The sequence below is a fragment of the Ascaphus truei genome, chromosome 12 (genome assembly GCF_040206685.1).
Source record: "Ascaphus truei isolate aAscTru1 chromosome 12, aAscTru1.hap1, whole genome shotgun sequence".
NCBI classification, from domain to species: Eukaryota; Metazoa; Chordata; class Amphibia; order Anura; family Ascaphidae; genus Ascaphus; species Ascaphus truei.
The window spans coordinates 25,233,629-25,256,530 of NC_134494.1; the positions used below are offsets into that span (position 1 = coordinate 25,233,629).

Below are 22,902 nucleotides of genomic sequence, written 5' to 3' on the forward strand. Positions count from 1 at the left end.
TTGGGCAAGTCACTTGATCTCCCTGTGCCTCACAGATTGTAAGATCACCGGGGCAGGGGTTATGTCTGTAAAAATCCTATGTACAATGCCACGTACCGCGCACTACACTGTAATTGTGACGCGCTTTGAGTTCCATTGGGAGAAAAGCGCTATATGAAATAAAGTTATTATTATTATTATTAATTAGAATGATAAAGACAAAGCCCGACCCAGGCAAGTAGATGGGGCCCCAAAAGCTGCATATATGCAACCACAAGAGGAGCAAAGGATTCTGGGAGTCATTGTGGGTCACCCTATCTTCAGATTGTGAAGCCCTACATTTGTATTGAGCATGTCAAAGCGTTTGGTGGGTGAATGACAAGACAAAGCTAACAGATGCCCATTAACGGAGTAAAGCCCAGAAGGTGTATAAACGGTGTCCTCACTATGGCATATCTTACCCTTGCAAGTTTTCCCATCAAACTGTAGTGTAAATCCAACAGGACAGCTGCAACGAACACCTGTTGATGTGTCTCTGCAGGTGCGATCACACCCCCCATTATTAACTGCACATGTTTCTGGAAGGCAAACACACACAGGAGAAGATGTTGGTACTTCACTGATCCAGTTTAACATCTCAAAATATTCACGCGCTCAAGGTGATTTTTCTTTCATAAGAGCTATAATGCTGGTCGAATCTTTATATTAGCAATAATAATGTTTCATCAGATGTACATTCGGATTAATATTTAACAAAACCCGTGATAAACTATATTTTCGTCAGCATTTGGGACAATTCTTCCTCTAGTGATAAAAACTCTGATAGCCCATAACTGATCAATAATAAGCAGAATATATATATATTTGATGAGCATTTCTTTTGCCAAAGAAAGGGTCTGTAAATGTGACGTGATCCCTGATATCAGTACAAATGATTTATTGTTCATGTTGAAATCAAAGGAAAATTTGTTAAAATATGGATAAATACTCAAATTATGCCACGAGGTAAAGTTCAGAAAACATAATTATAATATTTATTTTATATAAAAAGAAATAAATACGTGCAAAGCTGTGTATTGTAGAAACCACACTACAGACACATTGTATCCCCCTTACTGTCACTCCTGACACATTGTATCCCCCTTACTGTCACTCCTAACACATTGTACCCCCCTTACCCCTCTACTGACACATTGTATGCCCCTTACCGCTTCGACTGACACATTGTATCCCCCTTACTGTCACTCCTGACACATTGTAACCCCCTTACACGTTGTATCCCCCTTACTGCCATTCCTGATACATTGTATCCCTTACCGCCTCTACTGACATTGTGTCCCCCTTACTGTCACTCCTGACACATTGTACCCCCCTTACTGCCACTCCTGACACATTGTATCCCCCTTACCGCCTCTACTGACACATTGTATCCCCCTTACTGTCACTCCTGATACATTGTACCCCCTTACTGTCACCCCTGACACATTGTACCCCACTTACTGTCACTCCTGATACATTGTATCCCCCTTACTGTCACTCCTAACACATTGTATCCCCCTTACTGCCTCTACTGCCACATTACACCCCCTTACTGCCACTCCTGATACATTGTATTCCCTACCGCCTCTACTGACACATTGTATCCCCCTTACTGCCACTCCTGACACATTGTATCCCCCTTACTGCCACATTACATCCCCTTACTGCCACTCCTGACACATTGTATTCCCCTACAGCACCCTTGCTGTTCAGACCTTAGCCATCCCCTCCTTTTCCTACGCACACATCCCCCATACTCGCCCACCCTCCTCCTGCACATTCCATATTCACCCTCATACATCATACTCCCCTTTTACTCAACACACTGCACATATATCCCCCCTGCTTGCACAGCACACTGCACATATACCCCCCTGCTTGCACAACACACTGCACATATATCCCCCCGGCTTGCACAGCACACTCACCCTCTTTCCCAATCATAAACACCACACTCACTCCCCTTCCCTCCTTTCTTACATCACACACCTTCCCCCAGCCCACCCAAAAGCAATAACCGCTCTCCTCCCCACACAAAGATCAGCCCCCCCACACACAAACAAAGCTATCCCACTCTCCTGCCCACACAAACCATCACACACCCCACACACAAAGTCATCACACTCTCCTCCCCATACACAAAGCCTTCACACATACCATACACACAAACAAAGCTATCCCACTCTCCTGCCCACACAAACCATCACACATACCCCACACACAAAGTCATCACACATACCCCACACACAAAGTCATCACACACCCCACACACAAAGTCATCACACATACGCCACACACAAAGCCATCACACACACCCTACACACAAAGCCATCACACTCTCCTCCCCACACACAAAGCCATCACACACACCCTACACACAAAGCCATCACACTCTCCTCCCCACACACAAAGACATCACACACCCCACACACAAAGCCATCACACTCTCCTCCCCACACACAAAGCCATCACACTCTCCTCCCCACACACAAAGCCATCACACTCTCCTCCCCACACAGGGCCCTCACTCTTTCTCTCTTCCCTCCCATCTTCCCACACACCTCAAACATGTCAGCTGCTCAGTGGGAGCGCATCATGCTCTGTCTGCAGATGTAGAGGCTCCTCACTCTCCTCTGTGCTGGGCTGAGAGAGGACGTGGATCGCAGCCACTACATTTCCAGGCAGCACCGGAGTCAGTGGTGTAGATCGATATGCGCCGGCCCCCGGGCAAACATTTTTTCAGGGCCCCATTAATATTAAAACTGACTGCAATTTTTTTTCCTCTCCCATCCTCTACCTGATCATCTCTCTCATCATCCCTGCTCGTCTCTCCTCTGCTCTCCCCATCATCATCTCCCCCTCATCATCATCACCATCATCATTAGCTCTCCCCACATCATCAGCTCTCCCCCTCATCATCATCATCAGTTCTCCCCACATCATCAGCTCTCCCCCTCATCATCAGCAGCAGCTCTCCCCACATCATCAGCTCTCCCCCTCAGCATCAGCATCATCATCAGCTCTCCCCACATAATCAGCTCTCCCCCTCAGCATCATCATCATCATCAGCTCTCCCCACGTCATCAGCTCTCCCTCTCATCATCAGCTCTCCCCACATCATCAGCTCTCCCTACCAGCATCATCATCATCATCAGCTCTCCCCACATCATCACCTCTCTCTCTCATCATCATCAGCTCTGCCCCTCATCATCATCAGCTCTGCCCCTCATCATCATCAGCTCTCCCTCTCATCATCATCAGCTCTCCCCCACATCATCATCAGCTCTGCCCCTCATCATCATCAGCTCTCCCCCTCATCATCATCAGCTCTCCCCCTCATCATCATCATCATCATCATCATATCTACCCCTCATCATAATCAGATCTCCCCCCCCCTCCTCCTCTATGCCTACCAGTGGTAATGGAGACAGGTGGGGTGTGATTAGTATGCGGCGGCCAACCGGTGTTAAAGGATACGCCGGTAGAAGAATCAGCACTTGAGGCAGAGCAGGACAGCACAAGGTGAGGAGCGCGCTCTAGCGGCAGACACCAGAAGTAAGAAAGACTTCCGGGTCCGACCGCTGGGGTGCACTCCTCACCTGCGGTCCTGCTCTGCAACAAGTGTTGATTCTTCTACCGGCTTATCCTTTAACACCAGGGGTCTGTCGCTGCCGCCCCATACCATTTCCCCCTGCCTGTCTCTACAGGGGGAGAGCGGGCCCCCAGGCTTTGCCCGGGCTATAGCTACACCCCTGACCGGAGGTGCCCGCTTAGCAGCCAGCTAACGATTTTAACCTGGCGCCACAGCACCTTTGGCAGAGGGTCACCGCACACCAGCGTTCTCCAGCGCCCTGGCTGAGAAACACCGAGCTAGGGTATAGTATACTGTTCTTTTTAGGAATACAATTGTCAGGTTTACATGTCTCTCCAACACAGTCCTAGCTTTATAAAAGGCAAGCTGCTGCTTAAAATGTAAAGCACTTCTTCCAAAAATATTGTTTATCGTCTTTTACAACTTTTTTCCCCTATAAATTACATCAGTAAAATGGCAACTTCCTTTATTAAACATTTATATCTTTAAAATGTTACAGTTCTAATAAAAAAAAAAAGGGGGAGTTGCCGTTTTGTTACTATGATTCATAGCAAGTTTCGGGGGGCCATAGACATTGTGTAATTTAATGTAGATTACCCCAAACGGGAGATGACATTGCTGCTTTCAACTGGTGACCCCAGAAGCTATTTTTAATTTTGCTAGCAACCTACTGTAAATGACTAATTTCTCAGCAACAAAACGTCTCTGCCTGCAAAAAACACAGCGACAGGAAAGGGATTGTGCCAGTGTGTAGTACGCTCAACTTTCTTTTCTTCTGTTTTTAAAATTGCGCCTTTACGTAATAGAAGGATTTCTTTTCGTTATTACGCGGCCTCATGCTTCCTCTCCTCGCAGCGTCCATCGTTTCTAACTTCACGTTACAGAACTTTCAAATACATGACAGAGTTCCGAGATAAAGAACATGATACATTTACTTCAAGTTGACGCTATTTCATTCAAACAATATATTTCACGTATATCAGTTTCCCCTTCAGTTTATGTTGGCATGCCTGCAAGTATATATTTAGGAATATCAGATTAAATACAGTACTGCACTATTTTCTGCTCCAAGCGTCATTCTCTATATTTATAACAAGCTTGCTGTTGAGTTCTCTCAGATCTGGCAGAGGTTTACTAGTTGATAAATCTCATGACAATGTGTGTGTGACGGTAGGGGTACATGTGACAGCGTTTAATAAAAGTCAAGTTGTATTATGTTGTGTATGTATAGCTATGTACTATGTCTTAGCCTGGTTCCAGCATCTCGGGGACCAGGGGTTAATTTTGTTTGCAGGAGAAATTTTGCAAAAACTGTCTGTGACCTTTTCCCTGTAACATTTATCATGTAACTAATGCTATGTTGCACTTCAACCCACCAATCAGGGGCTGGGGCACGTTGACAGCACCTGGCCCTAAATGTTGCGATGTTGTGGGTTAGTGTATAAAAAGGTGGGGGAGAGAGACCCCTAGTTAGACTGAAGTTAGCAGTAGCTGTTAGCTTGGGTTTGTAGCTGCAGCTCAAGTTTGATGTACAGTACCAGTGGGGATTGTAGCTGCGGTGGCAATGCCAGTGCTGGAGCCAGGCCTGGAGTCCTGTTCCAGAGGGCACTGCAGGGAAGAAGAACCAGGGAACATCTCTGCAAGGAGGTCCCTGCAAACTCCTGCAGGGTATCCCCAGTTTTCCCCCGTTGGGTATGTGTTATCTGATTTATATGTATAGTTGTGGATATTTCTCTTTCCAATAAATTAATTTGATAAACTCTTGTGTTACTGTCTGGCGAGTTGATCCCGGGTGTGATAGTCCTGGTCCCCCGTGACAATGTGTATTATGTAACTCCTCCCTTACTTCTGACCTACCGCAAATCATAAGCTAACACACATGAGGAAAAACCATGTTAATACACTGACGCCAAGGCATGCCAAATGAAAATGCTTCTCTTTGGGTCAATGTTGCTACAAAATTGTCTTGGCCCATCTTTCCTTATTCAATACACTGTGAAGCTGCATTCCAGAGCTGGAGAAGATTCCATTCATTTGAATAGAGCTGAATTCTCCACCATCACGTGAAACCTTTGCAGCGTATTGAACAATACCATAGATCAGGGGGGACCAACTCCAGTCCTCAAGACCCCCCAACAGATCAGGTTTGAAGGATATCCCAGCTTCAGCACAGGTGGCTCAATCAGTCCCTGCATCAGCACAGGTGGCTCAGTCTTTGACTTGAGCCTCTGATTGAGCCACCTGTGCTGAAGTGGGGATATCCTTATAACCTGATCTGTTCGGGGGCTCTTGAGGACTGGAGTTGAGCACCCCTGCCATAGACTACTTATTAAAAATTGTGTCTGCAACGTTTGCTCAAACTGCCTTAGCTTCTAGAAATCAGGCGCAGACACTATTTCTAGGACACGTCGAACACAAAAAGGGAACTCTTCTACGTTCTAAAAGGACTTTCCCTCTTACCCATGAGTAGCCGCCGTTTCACTCTCTTGTCCATGTCGGTTACTGAGCTGGAGTTGTTCTCAGGTTCATCTTTCTCTGATAGTGTAAAAGAAGAGAAATAAACTAATGGTTGGGTCGCCATTGGACAAACCCAGTAGCGACTATGTCCCAGATCCACAAACGGGTGCTAAGCCTTTACTCCCATTCATGTTCTGAGAGTAGAGGTGTGCTAGTGCTTAGCACCCGTTTGTAGATCTGTGGCTAGGAGTACTAGATTTTATAATCAATATGCCAGGCACAGCAAGAAAGATAAAGCCATTTGCGGGTGGCCTATGGACATGAACCTATAATCCTTTTAAGACAGCGTAATCAGCATAACTCCTATTATAACTGTGTGGCATATACCTAAGAAAGTGAATATACTCATCATGTATACTGACCAATACAGGTTTTCCCATCAGAGTGTAGTGTGTACTTAGGATGACATCCACAAACAGGCCCATTATCAGTATCATTGCATGCGTGCTGGCATCCTCCGTTTCCATGGTTACAGGTCACTGGAAATAAAATATCAGATGTGTCACCATGGGTCCGTATTCACTGAATGTGATCGATCCCAAGTGTGGGTGGTTAGGATGTTATAAGACAAGTCTGCAAATCTTGGCTTACTAAGAGTGAAAAAATAAATAAAAATTCAGCCAACAAATATGAGGAGGGGAGGACTCACATTCAAGACATTACAGAAATGGAGTTCCATAAGAAAGGGGTGCGAAAACTATTCGCGCTGCGCCCACCCCCCCTGCCTGACCCACTGGTTCTCGCGCCTCTGGTTCTCGCGCCCACCCACTACCATGCTTCCCGGCGTGCGGAGGTCATGTGACATCACACCATGGCCCCGCGGCGTCATTTGATGCCGCGTTGTCATGGCGACAGGTCATGTGACACCACATGGTCCCGCGGCATCATGTGACGCCACATTGCCACGGCGACGCGTCACACAGCCGGCTGAATCAAGGTAAATGGAGTGTTTCAGAGGCCTCACGCGATCCCCCAGCATTAAATCAAATGCCTTGGGGAAGAGAGTGGGGCCTCTGCAACCGCCTGCGCCCCCCCCCAGATAAATCTCCCACCCCCCCTGGGGGGGCGCGTCCCCCAGTTTGCGCACCGCTGCCTAAGTCACCCTGCTGACAGAGTTAAAACAATGTACACACAGTAGGTACGATCAATTATACATTATCCTTTGCATTTAACAACGACCTTGACACAGATAACTTGTATTTGTTAGAGAACCTGATGAAAGAGAGGTATGTCAAAGTGAGCAGGATGGAAAAATTGATGGAAATATAGATGACAATATGTTGGACATTAAACTATATGCCTTCGTGTGTACCCCTAACTTCTCATGTTGGCCAACTCTTTACACAAGTAACCACACTAAGGGAGAAATGTAGTAGAGTCTGAAGCGGTTGTTCAAGACATTTGATGTTAATGTTTTTTGTGTTTTTTTTTTTTACCAAAAATAGCTTTGGATTATAGTGAACAAACCCTTAAAAAGGATATTTGATGCCAATTAAAAGGAAAATACAACTTCTGTGAAAGTAACTTTGATGCTAAGCAGGTAAAAAACCTATTGACACATTCTGTGTCACAATGTGTATATAATGTATAACCTTGCTCACTTAATGTAACTATGTATTTGTAACCATGTATCTGTCATCATAACTCTGTGCCCAGGACATACTTGAAAACGAGAGGTAACTCTCAATGTATTACTTCCTGGTAAAACATTTTATAAATTAAATAAAATGTGATATTAATATGTATGTATATAATCTTTAAGATTTACACAATACACGTTTAGAGACTACGATACTTAGACATCAAAAGTAAGAATTTGCCTAAATACATTTTTATCTACTTAGCCGTTATCCAAACAATCATTAATCAATCAGATACCTAAATCAATTCAACACTGCAGACAAAAATGATACTTATAAATAAGAACTGAATAGGAATAGTTAATGTTTGACACCGATTCCTATACACTGTATTATTGAACGTAACATTTTCTTTTATGTGAAGGATAATCTGCAAAGTTTATTTAGGTGAAGGGGGATGTGACAGGGTGAATGAACGTCACCAGCCATATACCTGGCAAACCTATGTTTAGGCTTGCAGTGCAGCAGTGATGAGGTTAAGTTTCAGTTGAGAAGGGCTGCTTAATTAGTCTGACCCCAGCTGCATAATCAAGGTGTTTTAAAAACCCCAGGCTGCACACACATGCAAGCTAGCTGGTCAGGAGACAGGACTGAAATACTGAAGAGATTACTGCTATAAGATCTGTTTTTCAAAGTACATGTGTGATGAACTGTCTGTGTCCTGCATGCTGAAGAGAAGCTGCCTTGTTTTCTATGCTGAAGAGAAGCTATTTTGTTTTTGTCTGCTGAAGAGAAGCTATTTTGTTTTTGTATGCTGAAGAGAAGCTATTTTGTTTTGTGTGCTGTATGTTTTTAAGGCTCAATAAAGAAGCCTTATCAAGAGAACCCACGTGTGTGGTTGCATGTACCCTGCAACATATGGTGTCAGAAGTGCCGGGATTTTGAGAGTCCCCTGCAGTTGAAGGGCTACACACAGGGAAATGCAGGGAGGGAGGCGCGGAGACAGGGAGAGACCTCAGATAGATGCAGGGAGATGTAGGGAGGGAGGCGCAGAGACAGGGAGAGACCTCAGATAGATGCATGGAGATGTAGGGAGGGAGGCGCAGAGACAGGGAGAGACCTCTGAGATGTAGGGAGGGAGGCGCGGAGACAGGGAGAGACCTCAGGCAGATGCAGGGAAATGCAGGGAGTGAGGCGCGGAGACAGGGAGAGACCTCAGGGAAATGCAGGAAGGCGTGGAGACAGGGAGAGACCAGATAGATGCAGGGAGGGAGGCGCGGAGATAGGGAGAGACCTCAGATAGATGCAGGGAGGAAGGCGCGGAGATAGGGAGAGACCTCGGAGATGCAGGGAGGCGCGGAGACAGGGAGAGACCTCGGAGATGCAGGGAGGCGCGGAGACAGGGAGAGACCTCCGGGAGATGCAGGGAGGGAGGCGCAGAGACAGGGAGAGACATCAGGGAGATGCAGGGAAATGCCGGGAGGGAGGCACAGAGAGACAGGGCGAGACCTCAGGGAGATGCAGGGAGGGAGGCGCAGAGAGACAGGGCGAGACCTCAGGGAGATGCAGGAAATGCAGGGAGGGAGGCGCAGAGAGTCAGGGAGTTTTCTCCAGCTGTAGAAAATAAAGTTGTCCTCCAGCGCGTGGTCTTATTGCTCTTTTTCTTCCGTATATGAAAAAACAACACAAAAACACACCACAAACAAGTGGTATAATAGGCGTCGACAATAAATATTCTTATCTATAGAGAAGTAGAGAACTTAACACTTGCCTGTGTGTTTGTTCCCGTGGTGTATACTCCTCTATGTTCTTTCTGCTGTTACCTTAAAAAGTGTAGAGAGACGCATAGCATAATACTGTTTTATTGGAAAAAATTACAAATTATGGTAAAATACACTTACAAACAACCAACCACATGAATTGTGGTGGTTTCTGTTGCTGCAAATGTCCTTTAATAGTAGCTCTTTATGGAGGTGCTTTGCCGTCACCCGTTTTCCAACTCCTGACAGTCAGTTTGTGTCCACGGAAATGAGGGGCTTCCCCAGACTCGGACGGACGAGGTGCACAGTCTGTTGTGCCTCTCCTCATCCGTCCGAGTCTGGGGAAGCCCCTCATTTCCGTGGACACAAACTGACTGTCAGGAGTTGGAAAACGGGTGACGGAAAAGCACCTCCATAAAGAGCTACTATTAAAGGACATTTGCAGCAACAGAAACCACCACAATTCATGTGGTTGGTTGTTTGTAAGTGTATTTTACCATAATTTGTAATTTTTTCCAATAAAACAATATTATGCTATGCGTCTCTCTCCACTTTTTAAGGTAACAGCCGAAAGAACATAGAGGAGCACACACTACGGGAACAAACACACAGGCAAGTGTTAAGTTCTCTACTTCTCTATAGATAAGAATATTTATTGTCGACGCCTATTATACCACTTGTTTGTGGTGTGTTTTTGTGTTGTTTTTTCATATACGGAAGAAAAAGAGCAATAAGACCACGCGCTGGAGGACAACTTTATTTTCTACAATACTACACATAAGGAGGAGTTTGAATAACCTCCTGGGACACCAGCTGCAGGACTTAAATTAATTATTGCACTTTGTCAGTAGGATTGGCGCCACTCTACTATCTTTTATAGTTCTGTCCAGCTGCTGCGGGCCTCTGTCTCCCACCAGTGCACGCTGGGAGCTGGGCCCAACTTCCCCAAGATAAGCGTGTGAGTATTATTGTTTGTATTTTATGCGGGAAGTGGGTAATGTGTATATTGTGTGTGTGCGGGAGTATTATATTGTGGGAGGTATTGCATTGTATGGGTGATATTATATCGTGTATATTGTGAGGGATAGAAGCGTGTGTATTGTTTGGAAGTGTTACTGTGGGGGGGGATTGTATGGGTATCGGGGGGAGGTTGTATGTAATTGTGTATGTGGGAGTGGAGAATGAGTGTGAGGTGGGGTATTGAGGCAGCAGGATTGAGTGAGAGGGGGTCATTGAGTGTTAGCGAAGAGGGAGGGGGAGAGTGTGAGGACAGGGAGCAGGTGGGTGAGTGAGAAGGGGCAGGTGGGGAAGAAGAGTGAAGGGGGGGTGAGAGGGAGGGAGGAAGAGAAGCGGAAAGAGTAAGACAGCCAGGGGGAGAGACATACATGGAGAGAGGTGGTGGGGCGGGAGGAGGGGGATGGGAGCGAGGAGTCGTGAACAAGTGGAGGGGGGCACACAGGGCGACAAGGCGGAGTGGTGGGTACCTATAAGAATAAAAATCTACTTTCACCAGTGGGAGTAAGCAGCAATATGCAATAAGGAAAGAGCAATATAGTTGCCCGTAGTCACCATACAGTATACAATGAGCTCAGTAAGTTGCCTGTGATATCCTGAGAGACTAGTGGATTTACTGTATATACAAATCTCACCATATCTCACCCACAGCAAGATTATCTTTAAGAGCCTCTCAAAGCTGGAGATCTGACCCAATACCACTGCAAATATCAGTGTAGAAACAGAATAGTCAAGAAATATTTCTAGTGAGCAGGGCCCGGCGGCTGCGGGGCGGCTCGGCCGGCACTGTAAGTTGGGCCCGGCAAGGCCCAACTTCTGCATACAGCTGCCGGGCCTCTGGTTTCCGGCCGCCATCTCTCCCCAGCTGCTGCGGGCCCCGTCTCTGCCAGTCCAGGCCTCTCTCCAGGACAGACCCAGCTTCCGGCGGGAGAGAGGCCCGGCGTGGGACAGAGGCCAAGCAGCAGCTGGGGAGAGCTAAGGCACTAGAGGGGGGCGGGGGGTCTTGTATTGTGTGTGTGTGTGTGTGTGTGTGTGTGTGTGTGTGTGTGTGTGTGTGTGTGTGTGTGAGGGGGGAGTATTGTATGTTGTGTGTGCCGACGGTTATTGTATTTTGGTGGAGGGGGCTATTGTATTGTGTGGGGGGGGGTATTATATTTGGTGTGTGTGGGTTATTGTATTTTGTGTGTGGGGGGGAGTATTGTATTTTGGGGGAGGGGGTATTGTATTGTATTTTGTGTGGGTGAGGGTGTATTGTATGTGGGAGCAATGTGTGTGTGTGTGAGAAGGGGGTAATTAAGCGATAACGGAGGAGGGAGAGTGTGAGAGGAGAGAGGGGGTGGAAGAGGGTGGAGTGAGGGGAAGAGTAATTGACTTAGAGAGGGGGGAAGAGTGAGAGACAGAGGGGGAAAATACATGGGGAGAGGAAGGGGCTCGCAAGGAGGTGTGAGAGAGGAGGGGGCTTGCGAGGGGGTATAAAATGGGGGGGCTTGCAAGGCCAGCGACATGGGAGTGGGCCCCGGTCGAAACTCTAGTCCTGGGACACGGGAAACCGGTCTGCGGCTCTGCTAGTGAGGATTGGGGCAGGTTTGTGGGTTTGAAATTCGAACTTCGAAGTTCGTTCGAAAATTTAAAAAAAAAACGAGCTTTGGAGCAATCTGAGCGAAAAACGTGAAATATCAGCCAAGGAAGAAGGGCATCCTCGGATCCATTTGATCTCATTTTTTTTTCTTTCAGGTTTTCTTTTAACAAACTAGGGGAACTTTTGAGTTTGAGGGGAGAAAAAGAAGCTGCAGACCTTTGCAAAAAAAAGTTTCGTTAAACACATCTATTAAAAAATAAATAATTAAATGTCAATTTAAAAATAAAATAAAAAACAATTGACTTGCACACAAAAAAAAAAACCATTAAATAGTTTTAGAACAAAAACATCAGGGAAACTAGTACTCTCTGTACCCTCTAAGTACAAGGGCGGCCTACTCCAGTCCTCGAGGGCCACCAACAGGTCAGGTTTCAAGGATATCCCTGCGTCAGCACAGGTGGCTCAATCAGTGACTGAGCCACTTGCGCTGAAGCAGGGATATCCTTAAAAACTGGCCTGTTGGTGGCCATTGAGGACTGGAGTTGGCCACCTCTGCTCTAGAACCACCACACTTCAACCTCTGTTGTAAACCACACATGCTCCGAGTGACGTTCGCAGAACTCCATCTGCAAGTACTCCGCTTGGGGACTCGGAAAGTCAGATCAGAGGCTTTATTCTACAGCCCCCATATGTTGGATACTACAAGTACCTCATTAGTTTTAGCTCTCAGCAGTAAGTGTTTGCTTTAAGGGAATCACATGACATTAGTGTTTTGACAGTAACACTCCCCACACATTTTCTGAAAGAGTGGAGTACAGCAAATGGGTCTGTACTACAACCTAGCCAAAGCCTGGGACAGACTAACTCCCTAATGATCTGCCTTACCTTCATTAGGGATAACTAAACATTGGTGAAACCCGAGACTCACCCTTCTCTCTGAACTCTCTTCTCCAACCTGATCAAAAACCCATTCCAGCCACAAAGACGCTTGTTTATTTAACTTCGCCATCTTTCCCCCTAGGACACAGAGATTTCCCTGCCAGTTTTCTTAAAGGGAGAATTATCGTCAGCATGAAAATAAACCCTTGTTTAGATCTCATTGTCTCTTAACTGTTGTGTGTGTGTGTCAATGACTCATTTCCTCTACGGTAATATTGTTATTCTACTTTATCCGGGGTCACAACAACCCCATCGTCCACTGACCCGCAACGGGTGGAAAAGTGGTGGTGACTTTGTGTTGTTGCTGCAAAACCTCTTGGGGTGGGTGAGGGGGAGGTGGGTGAGGGGAGGTGGGTGAGGGGGGGGGGGGCAGGGCGACCGATCCATGCTCGCTTTCCAAAGTTGCACCCCATAATGCCTTGCGTACTGCCATGCAAGTCATTGTGTGGGCGCCGCTCTCGGGGAAAGAGAACGGTGATTCACCGATCTGAATCCGAGTAGGTCTTGCGGCGGGCCATCCCTGTACTGGCACTCGGGGTGGACGAGTGGGTTCATATGCCGGAACGGTGCAGGTAGATACAACTTTTCAAGCCCGTATACATATGTATTATTTTTTTTGCAGAGTAAGCTTTCCGAATGCCTATGTTTTGGAAGTACACCAGTAAGGTTTCTACCATATATTGCTAACAGCCGCCGAATAATTATTGAAATATTCCACAACACATACATTGGGGGCAGAAGACTGCCACATAACATACTATTTTATTTTAAATTTGTCGGCACAGATCCCAGCCCCGAAGAGCTTACAATCTAAATGTTGGTACATGAGACACAGCGAGATTACATGAGACACAGTGAGATAAAACTCTCCAAAAGGTCAGTGAGATGTAACAAAGTTTTCCCACTTCAAAGGGTGGTAACTTAACTGCTGAGCCACATGCAAGAACACATACTGTTATACGGGGTAAAAAAGGTTCTTGCCCAGAGATAATTACTATTCAAAATAAAAAAAAGTCATTGCTTATTTTTTTTCTAGGTGGGTGTATTTTCTAGGCAGGTGACACACTGTGAGTGCTCATTTGCATTTCATTACCCAGAATTCCTGGCTGCGGAGGAAGCATTGTATGCTAAGAGATAATGGGGAAAGGCAGGGTTGCAGACCTGGCTGAGACATGCGGATGTGCTCACAAGTGGTATTTTTATTTGCTAGACAGGTAAGAGACACGTTTAAGTTGCACATTTAGGCTTAGCTTGTAAGCTCTTCAGGCAAGAGTTCCTTCCTCCCTACACATGTATATGTTCTGCTTTTATTATTGTAATATATTGTTTTGCTCTGTAAAATAGTGGTATATCTTTACTGGACAGTGCTATTTACATTATTAGTACTAAACAAAAAATTAAATAATGATGAAGTCTGACATCCATCAACCAAACATGGCGAGATCTTAAGAAGCCGTACTTGGTATGGGAAAATCCCAGGGGGCTAGGTACAATAAAAAGGGTTTGTGCAAGTAGACATTGGGGGGATAAGTGGGTGAAAGGCACAACATATTCCTAATACAGGCAGTCCTCGGTTATCCGACACAATGCGTTACTCAAAATGGCGTTGGATAGCGAAACGTTGTAAAGCGAAACACGTTTTCCCATAGGAACACTGTTTAAATGAAAGGTTCCGTTCCTGAAGGCATGTTTAACACTAAAATACACCAAATATTTTACGCAGGCAATAAGATATGCAGCACACACATAAATTATATTGTGTATATACTGTATTATATATATAATATAACATAATATAACATAATATAACATAATAAATAATATATTATATAGTATAATATAATATTATAGGTTAATATAATATAGTATAATATAATATTATATATACGCCCTTACGACGCTTTGCAACGTTGTTTGTGTATTTGTGTATATATATATATATACACACATACACATAAACAACGTTGCAAAGCGTCGTAAGAGAGTTGGATAAGCCGTTTTGGCGTTGTAAAAATGAACATGTGTATGCATTGCATAGCGTTGGATAAGCCATCCGTTGTAAAACGAAGCGTTGTAAAACGAGGACTGCCTGTATAGCAAGCCAGCAGTATAATTAACCCTGTCAGGGCCTGGACTCATTCCCTGAAGTCTTTCACCCTCAACTTCATGCTGGTTGATGCCTTCCGGGGTCTAACTGTATGGATTTATATTGGAATATCTGAGATCTCTGGTCAATTCGATAGTCAACACGATGTTCTGGTCTTAATAAAGATACATGGCAAAAAAATAAAATAAAAAAAATCTGCTTAAGGACCATATTGATTTGGTTCCATACATCACCCTAACAGTCTTGCTACGTTGTTTAAAGTGCTTTCCTAGTTGTGATACTTACAAATGCAGTCTCTTTGGTTGATTGCCAGCTCAAACCCGGGCCTGCAATCGCAAGCTACTCCGCCTTTGGGGGTTTCTCTGCAGATCTGACCACAGCCGTGTTCCTTGTTCATACAGCTTAATCCTTCTGAAGAAGAAAAAAACACAGCAGGTTGTTAGATTGGAAGCGGTTTCCCCTTCCTATGCCCTTGTCTGTATCTACATGTTCAGCTCCATGTCGTTCATGTTACTTTGCTGCCCGATACGTTTACTTTTATCCCTGCCCCTAAACACCTGCAAATGTAAAAATACAGCTCAACCCTGTTATAGTGCGATCCGCTACAACGCGAATCCGCTTGTAACGCGATGCAAGGGTGGCTCCCCATTTTCTTATTTATGAACACTTTACAACACGCTTATTGGTGTCTTAAATACTTTATTGTACAATGCATACAATTGTACATTATTTCTAACGCGATCCGCTTATAGCGCAATGTGATTCTTTGGACCCCAAGCACAGCGTTATAAGGGGGTTGAGCTGTACTGCTATCTCCAACTCATATCACTGTTGCAATGCATGGTTGGCCTCTCCGGCAGTGAAGTATTTAGGCAGAGCAGCATTAGTCGCTTTTGGTTTTGTAGGGTACCTTATAAAATCATCTTGTTTTATTCGTCTCTAAGACATTTTACGAGCTGTTCACACTCTGGCTTACATGTCCCGTCAGCCAATGGGGGAGCTTTTCCCCCCCAGACCATCGTAAAACTTTCCTTTGTTCTCTGTAGCTTCTCTAATAAATCTGCCGGGATTTTAACGCCAGGATTCCATGGCACGTCTCAGGAGAGAATAAAAACCTCACGCTTGTCCCAATGGATTTTGTTTGGCTTCCAAGCAAAAAAACGTTTCTCAAGGTGTCCGTTTAACATTTGGATATAAAGACTTGTTTACTTGCAACAAGATGCTGGAACAGTGACCCCATTACTGCTAGTCTGACCTGCAACACACATTATGATGAAATACTCCAATGGTTTGCGACACAAACAAAGAGGCTGTGAGTGTATCTGCATGTCTTCCATGGGTCCCTCAAATCGGTTTTATTTTCTCTATTGTTGTCACTTGTCCAACAGTGGTTAAACGGCAGCAAAGGATTCTGGGTAACGGCATGCAAATGAGCACACTGAGTTACTTACTGCAAGTAGTACATGAAGTACGGTGTCATTATTTATTCATACATATTCTAAGGCCCAGTATAAATGGGAGTAAGAGATAATATACTTAATATGGCCAAGTTTACAAATGTTGTATTTGTGTATTGAGACAAAAAGTAAGTCTGAGGGTTTTCAGGTTTATTTAAAAAATAAAAAAAGAAGGTTATAATTCAGACCTGCTCAGGCTGGAGGAAAATGATAGAGATCTTGATGTGAACAGGGAAAACTTTTATCAGGCAGAGCAATTACAATGTAAACTAAACATTGGAGATAAAGAGGAAGGATTCGCCTTCATGATCCTGATTTATGTCACTTTAAAGCAGAAATCCACTCTAAAAAAATGTTTATTTTTTTTATCTTTAACTAAACAGGGGAGTCCCTCAGAGCTGACCTGTGGTCCCCGTAATCGTGGGGGACCCCTGGTTTCCTGTAAATGGCCTTTCCATTTTATTGTAGTTATTTTTTTAAACGATGACCATTCCCACCAGGGTCACCAATAAAAGCGACAAGGTCATCTCCCAATGATGTCACATCTCCCAATGATGTCACATGTCACATCTCCCAATGATGTCACATCTCCCAATGATGTCACATTGTGTGTCATTGTGGTTTTCTTTAGGTCACTGACACGTGCCCTGACCCCTCTGCCCTCGTGTCCACCGGGCAAGTATTCTTTCCCAGTGGATAAAGCCCTTCATCATTGAAGAACTAGGTAGTCCCATTGGGGTCCACTGTTCAACACCAAAAAAAAATAAAAAAATTCAGGTAAGGAAACAAAAAACCTTTATAAAAATGGCGAGCAGCGTGATTTGCTGCTTTAAAACATAAGTTGTAAGCCCCAGATGTAGTAATATGTATAGTACATTCTAGGATATTTACAGCATTTACATATATTAAATTAATAAAGGGTACATGTTATAAGCCGGAGTGCTTTTACTCTATTGCAGCTCCGATTTTATGCTAACTGGAACACATTATTAACCACTTTACTACAGAGAAGACTGAAACACGTTACAAAGTCCTAACACAGTGATTAGTTCTTTCTACAGTTAGTCGATACAAGTTTACCTTGACCTTTTTGGCTAAAACAAAAAAAAGTAACACACTCATTCTGCTCCATTCAATATATCTGCTAGGGTAAATTTACAATAACGTTACAAAAGTACAGTTGGGCCTAGAAGATTAACATTAAGGCTAACCCACCACTACATCATTTTCAGACGCCTGTCCCATCCAATACGGAAAGTGATCCCTTTGTTATAAGCAACAGTCTCACTGCCAACAATGAAAGGAAAGTAAGACTGTCTCATTGATATATGAAGCTCTGTGGTAGCATAGAGAAGTCTCCTCCTGATGTGCTCCTGTAGGTCTGTATGACTGCTAGAAAGCTGACCTGTATTCTGAGGCTCACCACACACCCAAAAAGCTGGAAATAGGGGAAGTTGTTGTTGGCGTAAAAAACACTCAAGAGCAAATACGGAGCAAGGCTGGAAAATGCTGGAAGAACATACATTTTAATAATCCAGGTTCTCTCAAATACTCCAGTTCTGCTAAAGAAAACACATTTCTTGTGGACTTTCAACCAGCTCTCCAAAAAGAGCAATCAAAAGAAACTCAAGTAGCGATCTTAGCAGCTATAAAAGAAATGCTACAGCTTCTTAAATTCTATCCACAAGGTTTCTGGATTATATATTATTCTTCATTACCACAGGGTCAAAAGTTTATTAATAACCAGATTAGGGTCTCTGACAACTAGTTATGGCTTGGTGACTCGGACAATTTAGTATGACTATGATTGTCAGCTTGTTTCAAAGTTGCGGTATGGGTTACAGTCATACGTTTATGATAATTCAGTTACCCTGACCTCTTTGGGACTTGGGATGGACTAGACAAAACCCCATATGTCCCCCAATTATAAAACCTGTGATTTTCAGATATTATATGTTGTGAAATATATATTTTTACTATAAATGTTGGGAAATATATATGATTTGCTGTAAAGCTAAGGGTAGCAGGGTTTGGGGTTAGCTGGAGAACTACAAATGAACATTTAATCACTTTTGCCAAGTACAGTATAATCAAAATGTGTAACTTGATTTTGACGAACATTTTCAAACGTTATATATACATCTGAGCCTGTGCCACCTCCTTAGGAGTGGTTATTAGTACCGTATTGCCAGTCTACCAATACCTCTTTTTGTGTGTCTATTTTCTCCCCATATATACCTGGTTGAGATGATGGTCTGAGTACACGCGCTGGAGGACTTTCCTTTTTTCACTTAAGTTATATTTTGTAACTAAACCCCATAAATACCACTTTATGGCAAATTAAGAAGGGAATAGCCTGAAATTTCCCATTTAATCCAAAATCTTGATTAACATCTTGTTGAAACCTAAATGAGAGCTTGACCTCCTTCCTCTAAGATCATTGTAGTAATATTACGCATGTTGACGCTCTTTCCCTCTTGCCTATAGTTTTGTGTTATTTTATTTAACGTTTCTATGATGTTTTTGTTTGATTAATACCGGTTTCAGATTGTCCGCAACTATGCTGCGTACAGTACGTCTCAAAATCTCTAGACCATGTCTTCAAAGCAACATTTTTCCTGCGTTCTCAATAGTATTTTTATGGGAAAGAAAATCCTGACCTCAAATCTCAAACGTATGGTCTAAGATCAGCTATGTTATGTTGGTGCTGGTATAGCAAAGAGGAGGAAATAGGTGAACTCATAGAAACTGGATGAATGGTCACGGGACACGGAAAAGTCCACTTGCGTGGTGCTGCAGCTTAAGAAAACAGATGAAAACCAACACTCTGATCGGCTTTTGCAAACAAAATAGTGGATTTATTTCAAGAGGATCAACGTTTCGGTCTCTGCGTAGACCAGGACACGGACTGCGCAGAGACCGAAACGTCGATCCTCTTGAAATAAATCCACTATTTTGTTTGAAAAAGCCGACCGGAGTGCTGGCTTTCATCTATTTTCTTCAGCTTGTAGAGCTGACACATCTTCATGGGACCAACTCCGTTCGCACCAAACAACACCTGTTCCCATCTAACTTTCCATTTCCTCCCTTCACTGTCTATTGATCCAACTCAGGACATTTGTCTCAATCTTCTCTTCTACTAACATTACTCTTAATTTGCCCGTTTAAACATCTACCAGTTGACCTTTAACCTCTGTAGGACCTGCAACCAATTGCTATGCTATACAAATGGCGCCAAGCGCCCTGTTGCTTTTCTAGCTGTACAGCAGAGAGCTGATGCTAACCACAGCCCAGGCTTCCATCCTATATGAGCCTAGCTTGTAATAATACTGTATGTGTATCCGATTCCATACACCATGGTAATAACCTTAAATGCTGTGCATAGCTACACTGCAAGTATATCTATGCTCTCTATAAACAGAAAGAAGATGACTCCATCTAGGTAAAGAATTGGGAATGCTTTGTTCAATCACGAACAATTGGGGCGGCCATCTGTTTTTTCCCATGTTTATACATTTGTCTGCTTCAAGTACTCTCTACACTGTCTACTGCCTCTTTTAATAGTCTTCCTGAAAGGGCAACTCATCTATCACTTGTAGGCACAACACTTCTAAATTTACTTTAATTGGTTAATGAGACAAAGTTTGTTGCACAGTTTCGTTTCAAGAGTCGGGAGTGCTTTATACACTGCAACCTTTTCTTTCTTGAGTAAAATCACCAAACGAGTTAAAAAGACCCTTCAACTGGGTAAGTGAAATTGCCATCACGTTTTAATTAGCCACTTACTGTACTTTGCGTGTTATACCTTTCATACCCTAGTTTCAGACTGCAGCATTCTCCCTCTATTAAATAGGCTTTAGTCCACAAAGGAGCTGATGCTGGCCTATTTAGATTATTCTGCTCTGCTGGCTTTTTGATTCCTTTCCCACAGTGGGAAACTCAACCAAACAATGATGCCTCCAGTCCTACCGAAAACACAAAACATGAAAGCTATCATTGGCCATTACGCTGTCAATCAAGCACCAATGTAGCAAATAAGATCACAAATTAGCCTTATTAACTCTAGTGTTTTTGTGACATTTCTGGGCTAACAAACGCAATGTGATCTGTCAACTAACTAAGGGGTGTTAGGAGAGCATTAGGAGAATTAACTGTTTAGTTTTTGTTAACAAAAGTAATTTTCTTTGTGTGCATTCAGCTGCCAAAGAATAGGCCTCTCAAAAGCAGGTACTTTGGTAAAGTTCACTGAACTTAAATAAAACAGTTTAGATACTGAATAGCACACTGCTCGGCACTATGGCTGGGGGAATTCTCTCTCTGCATCCCTAAGGGCAGCCTTTATTTACACACAAAATATATTATACATATTACAAATTTGGGAGCCTTCCTTTCAGGGTCAGTGGACAATGACACATCAGGCGGTTTTGGAAGGAAAGTGTCCTTTATTGACACAGGATGTATGGGATGCTACAAGTTTATGGGAAGATTTATCAACGGTTTGCATTGGGGTAAGAAACCTGCCAGACTAATCAGCGGATATATGAAAATGTCAGTGTACAGACACGCTGGGGCAAATCTGTTAAAAATCCATATGGTGCATGTTGTGCTCATTAAAATAGTCCATGTGGATCTGATAATCCATCCATTTCATATAATAAATGTATCAAAGTCACATATTAGGTGCACCCTATGGCCTATTCAGCAACATATATCTGAGTGCAAGGGAAAGCACTCAGCCATGTTAAACGTTCTGTAATATTTCCGTGTTTTTATATAATAGAAGATACAGTATATTTCATAACCTTGCAAATCTTTGTTCCCTAAAGTCTAGCTCCTAAAAGTATAAATAAACTAGCAATACACATTATTGCCTCTGCTATAGGCTAGGTCAGTGGTTTTTAACCTTTTTTGGTTAAGAACCCCTATAATTATATTGTGAACCCCAACCCTCTCTAGTAGCGTGTCTGAGATCAGATGCATTGTAAGGAACCCCAACCCTCTCTAATAGCGTGTCTGAGATCAGATGCATTGTAAGGAACCCCAACCCTCTCTAATAGCGCGTCTGAGATCAGATACATTGTCAGGAACCCCAACCCTCTCTAATAGCGCGTCTGAGATCAGATGCCTTGTAAGGAACCCCAACCCTCTCTAATAGTGCGTCTGAGATCAGATATATTGTAAATTTTTCTGTATTTGGTACAATTTTCCAATGACGTAACAATTGCAGGGAACCCTTTAGGGATGTCCACAGAACTCAATTGTTCCTTGGAACCACTGTTGAAAAACACTGGACTAGGTAAACCGATCTGGCAGGAAAGAGACCAATGCAATAGTGCCATTTATTTCAGATGACACCTTCCAAACTAAAATGAAAGCCTCAATGACCATCTATATCTATTAAAAATGTCAAGCTAGTGAGGGCACGCATTCTAATAGAACACAATAAGTCTCCAGCTAGGAGGTCATGGAGTTTCTCCATTGGCAGTGTTTTTTTTACCTACCTTCTGAACGATGAATACACGTGTGCTGGTTATCACTCAGAAAGAATCCTTCCTTACAGCGACACTCATAACTGCCCATGGTTTCAACACAAACATGCTGGCATCCTCCATTGTTGAGTAAGCATTCATCCACATCTGGAGGGGAAGAGAGTACTAGCATGAAACTTGTATATGGATCACAAACCTTCAGTGTTTTGTAGAGGACCCAAATAAACATGCTGCAACCCTACTACCTGCCTACAATGTATATTATTATGGACTGCAGGAAATAAGAATTCAGGCTTCTTAACAGAACATCAACAACCTAGACACAATTCACTGTAAACTCGTGTCTACCGAGACACATTTGAGATCATTGTATGGTAGGATCCTTTCAGCAGGAAAGTACTGTAGATTTCCTTACAATGATACCAGAGCTTAAATATGATGCAGAAGCTCAAGTACTTTACTGCTTTTGGTAGTCTTGGAATTAACCTCATCATTTAACAAAGCAAATAGCTTAATGCTACTCTTCTGTGAGCAGTTTACAGCTGTGTTAAAAGACAGATACAATAGTATTGTTCCCCAGCCAAAGCCTTCATTTGCATCCTCAAAGAGGATTGACCTCATCAAAGTTTATAGTTTTCCTTTCAGTTAACTCAGGTCAACTAAGCTTTCTTCTCATGTGTGAAGTAATTGGCTTTGAGACAGGGCTTTAAAATCCTTCATTCATTGCTAAAGTTATCCTGACAATGGGCATCGGATTGAAAGTAATAGTGCAGAATTCTAGTAACCCGACTGGTCGGGTGAATACATTTGGCTTTATGTATCAAGAACCTGGCTATCTGATTTAAAGTGA

At 43.6% G+C, this 22,902-nt stretch overlaps 1 protein-coding gene across 4 annotated transcripts in view; it reads right to left on the reverse strand.

Annotated features, from left to right (window-relative positions):
• SCUBE2 (signal peptide, CUB domain and EGF like domain containing 2) overlaps positions 1-22,902 on the reverse strand; it is a 94,697-nt gene that overhangs the window by 48,864 nt on the left and 22,931 nt on the right. For all 4 annotated transcript variants that reach the window (XM_075567063.1, XM_075567064.1, XM_075567062.1 and 1 more), the window contains exons 4-8: positions 22,065-22,199; positions 15,392-15,517; positions 6,490-6,606; positions 6,071-6,145; positions 441-557 (exon numbers count right to left, since the gene is read on the reverse strand). In XM_075567063.1, the coding sequence (XP_075423178.1) occupies positions 441-557; positions 6,071-6,145; positions 6,490-6,606; positions 15,392-15,517; positions 22,065-22,199 (570 nt within the window). The remainder of the gene's footprint in view (positions 1-440; positions 558-6,070; positions 6,146-6,489; positions 6,607-15,391; positions 15,518-22,064; positions 22,200-22,902) is intronic.